This window comes from Solanum tuberosum, unplaced genomic scaffold (assembly GCF_000226075.1).
Source record: "Solanum tuberosum cultivar DM 1-3 516 R44 unplaced genomic scaffold, SolTub_3.0 scf00247, whole genome shotgun sequence".
Classification (NCBI taxonomy): domain Eukaryota; kingdom Viridiplantae; phylum Streptophyta; class Magnoliopsida; order Solanales; family Solanaceae; genus Solanum; species Solanum tuberosum.
Genome location: NW_006239171.1, coordinates 882,418 through 890,601, shown reverse-complemented (window position 1 = coordinate 890,601; position 8,184 = coordinate 882,418). Strand labels below are relative to the sequence as shown.

The 8,184-nt window shown below is 35.6% G+C and overlaps 1 protein-coding gene across 1 annotated transcript; it reads left to right on the top strand.

The window, feature by feature from the left end:
- The first annotated feature begins 3,056 nt into the window (after window positions 1-3,056).
- Window positions 3,057-7,291, top strand: LOC102597988 (putative cyclic nucleotide-gated ion channel 15). The gene is made up of 7 exons (XM_006357506.2): window positions 3,057-3,425; window positions 3,687-4,239; window positions 4,373-4,585; window positions 5,080-5,372; window positions 5,893-6,004; window positions 6,084-6,320; window positions 6,455-7,291. Exons 1-7 carry the CDS (start codon window positions 3,397-3,399, stop codon window positions 7,148-7,150), a joined length of 2,133 nt encoding a protein of 710 aa, XP_006357568.1. The 5' UTR covers window positions 3,057-3,396; the 3' UTR covers window positions 7,151-7,291.
- The last annotated feature ends 893 nt before the right edge of the window (window positions 7,292-8,184 follow it).

Here is an 8,184-nt window from a genome sequence, read left to right as displayed (position 1 = left end):
TCTCTAAGCCCTAGCGTGAACTTCAACTTTTCTAAACTGATCTGATTCTGATTAGACCCCAAATAAACCCCTAAAAATGAATTAAAATAATTGGGTAAGGAAAAGACTAAAATACCCTTCCAAAATCCGGATTAGACTTTCCTTAATCGAACAACCCAACTTCAAATGAGCATATCTCACTCATACAAATTCAGAATCGCGCAAACTCGACGGTGCTGGAAAGATTATTCCAAGATCTTTCCTACGATATCTGAAATCACACCTAAATCATCTTGAGCTAGGAGTTATGGTCGTTTGAAGTTGACCAAAAATCCAAACTTAACATAACTTGACAAATTTCCAGATTTTTTATTTTTTCCTAAAATGACTATTTCCAATTCTAACTTTTTCTAGTTCTTTCAATTAGCGAGATGTTACAGAATTTTTTGAAAACCTTAAGTTTTTAATTCATCCACTTTATAATTAATAGGGGTAAAGTGGTAAACTCACTATGTCAATTATTCTTTTCTTAATAGGTGTGCCAATTCAAAAGTGGACAAGCAATTAGGAACAGAGGGAGTAAATATGAACGAAGGGAGTACTATAAAAATTCTTAACACATTTATGATTTTCAGAAAAATCCCCAACCCACATACCCACCCCGCCCCACATGTTTTTTTCAAAAACATTGTGTTACCCGCCCCGCCCCCGCAAAAATACTAGCCCCATTGCCATCCCTAATGTTTACACAATTTAAGTTTTTCCTAACAAGAAGACGAACTATATTTGTACAATTTTCTTTGTCACTGGTGACATAATCATGCATGATACTCTTTTAGTAAAAATCTATTAACGTTTGGGGGGGGGGGGGGTTGATAGTACCCCCAATCTAATTTGAACCAAAAGGCACTTAAGTGGTTGAAAAAGTTGAGGAAATATAAGGGCCTTTAGCCACTCATGTTCTAAAAACAACACAAGAATTCGATATATTCATATATATATATATATATATATAAAATTATCGCTAAAAGAATTAAGAAGAAAATAAACCTAATGGTGAAATCTCAACTCCGATGTATGGTTAAAAATTGACCAACCAGTTACTTATTTCAGGTCTTTAAATTTACGTTGAAATAAAATAACAATAAAAATTCTTATATTCGTTATTTAAACACTTGTTTATATTGCTATATTAGAATAAACTAGATCCTTGCTAAGTCACAAGTCATTTGGGTATGATATTTGAATTTCACCAATCTATATTACTTGGACGACCACCTACACTTGTATGTGTGTTGACTAGAGTTGACCCAAACAATTTTTTGGCACCATTACCGAGGACACTACCATATTTATCCTTTTCTTGGAGGAGAAGTTTTGTACTTTGTAAAATATAATACAGTCCACAATGTATTCGTTTAAAGAGTGTCATTCAGGTAGAATTTTCTCTTTAATCATTTTTTCATATTAGTTTTCCCACATGTAGACTACGTGGGCATATCATATTAAATTATCGGAAAATGGTCAAAATTATCCCTGAACTCTGCGAAATAGATCATTTATACCCTCAGTTATATTTTAGGATAAAAAATACCCCTGCCGTTATTCTAAGAGACCACAATTACCCTTAAGACTTAACAAAAGTGATTTGGCAAGCCACATGACACTAATTCCGCCACATAGGCTTGCCAACTAGGATACCCACTAATTTTTTTGACTCAATTAGTAATTCAACCCTAACCCATTTTTGCTAGACCCCGTCCACTCAAATTAGGAGGGAAACATCATCTTTTCACCTAAATCGTTTTCACTATTCAATTCACCACATAGAGGAGAATTTTTTGAAGAACATCTTTGCATCCTAGTTTTCGAACTAGGTATGTTCTGAAATTTGCTTCACAGTACTCTGGAGCTCCAATAATTTTCAAACCAGTTAAAGAAATCGACCATAACTTTTGGAGGTCATCAACCAAAACAACATCAGAATCAAGATAAATTACCCTTTCAACACAGGGCTGGATGATCTCAGCTAAATAAGTCCTAGCATAGTTCAATGGATTAACAAGAGCTTGACGAATCGAAGATGATATCAATTTCTTCACTCGAAATTCATTAAAGCTGTAAACTTTGAAACTCAGGATGGAAATATGTTCTTCAAAAAATTCTCTTTCGTGTGGTGAATTGAATAGTGAAAACATTGAGGTGAAAAAGATGATGTTTCCTCCTAATTTGAGTGGGTTGGGTCTAGCGAAAATGGGTTAAGTTACCCTTTCAACACAGGGCTGGATGATCTCAGCTAAATAAGTCCTAGCATAGTTCAATGGATTAACAAGAGCTTGACGAATCGAAGATGATATCAATTTCTTCACTCGAAAATTCATTAAAGCTGTAAACTTTGAAACTCAGGATGGAAATATGTTCTTCAAAAAAATTCTCTTTCGTGTGGTGAATTGAATAGTGAAAACATTGAGGTGAAAAAGATGATGTTTCCTCCTAATTTGAGTGGGTTGGGTCTAGCGAAAAATGGGTTAAAGTTAAATTATTAATTGGGTCAAAAAATTTTAGTGGGTATCCTAGTTGGCAAGTCTATGTGGCGGAATTAGTGTCATGTGGCTTGCCAAATCAATTCTGTTAAGTCTTAAGGGTAATTGTGGTCTCTTAGGATAGCAACAGAGACATTTTTTATCCTAAAATGTAACGGAGGATATAAGTGATCAATATCTCATAGTTCAGGGGCAATTTTGACCCTTTTTCGTTAAATTATTATATCTTTTTAGTATAGTTTTCACAGTCATAAATTTATTACTCCCTTCATTTCAAAAGAATGACCTACTTTGATTTGGAATGAAGTTTAAGAAAAAAAAGATCATTTTTTAATCTTGTGGTTCTAATGCCCTTTAATTTTGTGGCCTTAAACATACCACATGAAAAGTTAAACTTAAAGTGTTGCAAAAAAAAAAAAATTATTCTTTTTTAAACAAACTAAAGAGCTAACCAGTTCATTTTTTATTTTTTTTGAAAGAGAGGGTGTATTAGCTTTCACATGTGCTAACTTGATTAATTTCTTTGACTTTCATGTTGCTTTGTTCTATTTATATCAACTCAATTTTCAGGATTGTGATCACTGTCTGTCTGATTTCTCCAATGTACTGTTAACTTGTCCACAAGTTTGATGAAAATTATTGCTTCAAGATTTCTCACATGAAATTTATGTCTTTACTACTTTTTCTTCACATGATTTCTGTTGATGGAAAACCAACTAGTTTTTCTTTTGGTGGCTTACAATTCATCACGAGTCATTTTCGGGTGATTATTTTGTGAAAGTCAAATATTTTTATCTTTTCCTCTGTTACTACAGAAGATGATCGATAACCTTTAACCGAAGCCTACAGGAGACTGTTTTGTTTAGTCAGATTTATGGCTTATGGTAATTCGAGATCTGTAAGGTTTGTCGAGTTCTTTCGTTATTTTACTTCATACTATTTGTCTCTACAGTAGAAAATGTAGAGACTTACTACTACTTCTTATTAGCATTTTTAAATTTTGTTTTATATAATATTGAAATGACATGTGCTTAAATGGCGCGACATAGATAATGAGGATTCATATAGAATTAGCTGCGTACTTGTTGCTATTGTCGTAAACTGTTTATGACATTGGTGTAATATATGTTTACTGAATCTCCTTTTACACATACCGAACTTCAGATTCCAAGATGATCTTGAAGCAACAAAGTATGCACCAGCTCATGAAGATAATGTGATCGAGGTGAAGCATAAGCTTGATGGAGTACGACAATCAGAGCCAGCCAGTAGAAAGAGTGATAAGAAGTATGACGGGGGTAGAAAATCCCTGAAATCTAAAGTACTATCACGAGTTTTTTCAGAAGACTATGAAAGAGTGAACAAAAAGATATTGGATCCTCGAGGACATGTAATTCGTAAATGGAACAAGATTTTCTTAGTATCTTGTTTAGTTTCATTGTTCGTAGACCCCCTATTGTTTTACTTGCCAGTCGTTAACCAAGATATCTGCATAGATATAGGAGTTACTCTGGAAATTATCCTCACAGTTATTAGATCAATAGCTGATATCTTTTACGTGATTCAGATTTTTGTTCGATTTAGAACTGCTTATGTTGCTCCATCTTCTCGTGTATTTGGGAGAGGAGAGCTTGTTATAGATACTTCGAAAATAGAACAAAGATATATTAGAAAAGGTCTCTTGATTGATGTCATTGCAGCCCTGCCTTTACCTCAGGTTAGTCACTAAAAACTTGGGAAACTGATTTTAAAAGTATGTATTTACGTGTTAATTAAGAGTAGAAGTGTTTAAAGTGATCATAAGTATAATGAACTTGTTTAAAGGATTTTATTGCTTCTTATTGTTTTAGGTGTTGATTTGGGCTGTTATCCCTAATTTAAGGGGATCAACAATGGCAAACACGAAGAACGTCCTAAGATTCATTATCATTTTTCAGTATCTCCCTAGACTTTATCTCATATTTCCATTGTCATCGCAAATTGTCAAGGCTACTGGTGTTGTGACTGAAACAGCATGGGCAGGAGCTGCTTACAACTTGATGCTCTACATGTTAGCAAGCCATGTAAGTGAAGTCTGAGTTCCCTGTTTGGTAGATGCTTCATTTTTCGCTAAAATAATGCTATACTGCATTAGATATTTATAGACGCATATCAAGAAAGTACTCTTCTATTTCATTTCCCTACTGCAGTACACAAATGAGAACATCATGGTTTTGTCTTTGTCACCGTTCAAGCCCATGACATAATATTTTCTGTTTTGTTCTAACAGACCTCACATATTTGTTCCTTGGGATACGACATATTGAACACAAAAGCATGCATACCATGTGAACTTTTGCTGTGTTATAAAGCACTTCACATTCCTCTCCCATTTTGATGTAAGAATGTAAAATCTTCTTCGGGAGCTCAGTAACCTATATGTCTGCCAGTCATTCTCCTTCCTCCCTCATTAGCCCGACTTGGCTTATAGGCATCACTATCTTTCATGTCTTACGAAATCCTCTCTTATAGAAGAAAATAATCATAAATAGCACTTGTTTTTTCTACAAAAATATAGGTACTGGGAGCTTGTTGGTATCTTTTATCAATTGAGAGGCAAGAAGCTTGTTGGATGTACGTGTGCAATCTTGAGAAGCCGTCTTGTGATTATGGATATTTTGACTGCCAGAGTATAAATGATCCACAAAGGAAGTCCTGGTTCAATTCCAGCAACATTACAAGACAATGTGACCCAAATAAAAGTGATTACCCATTTGGTATTTATGGTGACGCGGTGACAGTTAGCGTGACATCTGCTTTGTTTTTCAACAAGTACTTCTACTGCCTCTGGTGGGGCTTGAAGAACCTAAGGTAAGTAAATCAATTTGATGTCTATTTTATCTAATCTTAAAAGTTAAAGGGATCTGAATACACAATTGGCAAACAGCAGCTCTCATTCGCTGACCTGATTCAGTTGGGGGTTGTTTGGTTGTTGGTTAAAGTTATCCAGGGATACGTTATGCAAGCATTAGTTATTCATATATTACTTATTCTGGTTTTAATACATGAATTACTCAGTTCCAAACTAGCAACCAAACGACCTGGTTTACGTACTTCATTTGCAGTATGTGCAAATCAGTTTCATATTATATATGTTGACAGTAAAGGAGTTAAAATTAGTTTTTCTACTTTTTCCATGAAAAAGATGAGAAGTTTCATATATTCAGTACTTTACAATTGTGTAAGGTATAAAATATATATGTTATGTGCTTATAGGAGGAGATTTCTATTCTGAGAAAAGATTGGAGATTTTCCTCATTCATCCAAGAAATCAGCATTGCTGATTTTCGACGCGATCCTCAACTTCAGTTTTGTTTTGGTTGATATGCAGTGCTCTAGGACAAGATCTTTCTACAAGCACTCATATTGGAGAAATAAGTTTTGCCATCATAGTTGCAACGCTCGGCCTGGTTCTTTTTGCCTTGCTCATCGGCAATATGCAAGTTAGTTTTGCTCACTAACATTTACTATATTCCTGTATTATAAGCTATTCAGGCACGACTAATTCACTTTTTCTGGCAGACATACCTCCAATCGACAACAGTCAGATTAGAGGAGTGGAGAATCAGGAGAATGGATACAGAACAATGGATGCACCACAGGCAGTTACCTCAAGAATTAAGGCAGTCAGTAAGGAAATATGATCAATACAAATGGATTGCTACAAGAGGAGTTGATGAGGAAGCTCTTATCAAAGGACTTCCTCTAGATCTTCGCAGAGATATCAAACGCCACCTCTGCTACGATTTAGTTCGAAGAGTAAGTTCTACAAGAATATATACTAAGGGATGTATTACACTTCATTTGCGTATGCTAGAAGTTCCATGGGATGGAAAAACATAGTATGCAAAATGATTGTATACCTTTTTTATATATCTTTGAAAATTTGGTAGGTACCACTGTTTGATCAAATGGATGAAAGAATGCTAGACGCAATATGTGAGAGGCTAAAGCCTGCATTGTGCACTCAAGGCACTTGTCTTGTGCGCGAGGGTGATCCTGTCAATGAAATGCTCTTCATAATTCGAGGGAATCTTGATTCTTACACCACGAATGGTGGCCGTACTGGTTTCTTCAATTCTTGCCGTATAGGTCCAGGTGATTTCTGTGGGGAGGAGCTGCTGACATGGGCTCTCAATCGACGTCCAAGTGTGATTCTACCATCCTCCACTCGAACAGTGAAAGCAGTTTCTGAAGTAGAGTCATTCGCACTTGTTGCAGAGGACTTGAAGTTTGTGGCAGCACAGTTTCGGAGGCTGCATAGCAAACAACTGAGGCACAAATTCAGGTTCTATTCGCACCAGTGGCGTACTTGGGCTGCATGTTTCATTCAGGCTGCATACCGTAGATATAAAAAACGAAAGGGTGTAGCTGAACTTGAGGCTCTAGAGAATTTGGTGAATGAAACAGAGTCATTTAGTGGGCAATTGGATATGAATGCACCATCACCTAGATCAGGTTTTGCAGAATATGCAACAAGATGGGCAGCAAGTAGAAGGGGTCTTCACAAGCACTCTGATTCAGATTCCTCTGCAGTTAGTTCATTACAAAAGCCAGAAGAACCTGATTTCTCTGTTGATGATGAGTAACTTTGAAAAGTGATCCAGTTGTAACTTGTAAGATAAGGTGGATATGTACATGTCCTTTAACTTGCTCTCAGCTGACATTTATGCCCTCCAACTTTGGGTGTGAACAAGTAACTTTTAAACTTGTATAAAGTTGAACAAATAGACACATGTGTCCTACGTGACATAATACACGTGGGACACATGTGTCTACTTGTTCAACTTTATACAAGTTTAAGTGTCTACTTGTGTATACCCAAAGTTGGAGGGCAAAAATGACAATTGAAGTCAAGTTAAATGGCACGTTTATGTATTATGCCTATAAGAAATCTTACTGCAGCTTATTTACCATTAACATAAAGATTGTAAAGTTCAAAGAATAGAACAATGGCCTGAAACTTAGAAGCCTCTAACATGGAATCTGGTACAATTTACACTAAAAACATATCAATTTGTTTAAATAGGAGTCATCAAATCAATTTTCTAAGCATGTTTTCTTTGTCATGGTATAACCATCAACACAAAATATTGAGAAAAAAGAGTATCTTGAAATGGAAGAGTCTCGTGTTGGTGTTGAGGATTATGTAACTAATTAATGGTTTCACATAGTTAGTTAGTTAGTTAGAATGGAATCTTTGGTAGTTAGTGAATGACAGGCTGACAATTCATGCCTAAGAAATATTGTGTATATATGTATAGCTAAGATGTAAATCACACATTATGAATGAAGAAGCAGTTTCATTCTCTCTGATTTTTTTCTCTTCAGTTCTACTCATTACTCCATCAATGGAGCTCCTTCACATGGTATCAGAGCACAGTGGAGTCTCCTGTGTGTAAAGTTCATTAACTGATACAGTGAAGTCCTCCTTTCTCAGCTCTTCAATTTGCTGATCGAGTAACTTTTTGTTGTTTGAATGTGGATCTCTATTTCGAGGTTTGGAGGTTTAGTGTAATCAATCATGGTGCTTATTGATGAAGTTGATGGATCTACTGGAGCTCAACTACAAGGAACGTCTTCGACTCAGATTGGGCTTGTTGATCATAATCACCCCCTCTTC

Excerpts from the sequence above, each read along its gene's own strand:
- LOC102597988 (XM_006357506.2), top strand. The coding sequence starts at position 3,397 with ATGGCTTATGGTAATTCGAGATCTGTAAG. Across the intron at positions 4,240-4,372 it reads CAGCCCTGCCTTTACCTCAG|GTGTTGATTTGGGCTGTTAT; the intron begins GTTAGTCACTAA and ends TTATTGTTTTAG. Across the intron at positions 5,373-5,892 it reads TGGGGCTTGAAGAACCTAAG|TGCTCTAGGACAAGATCTTT; the intron begins GTAAGTAAATCA and ends GTTGATATGCAG.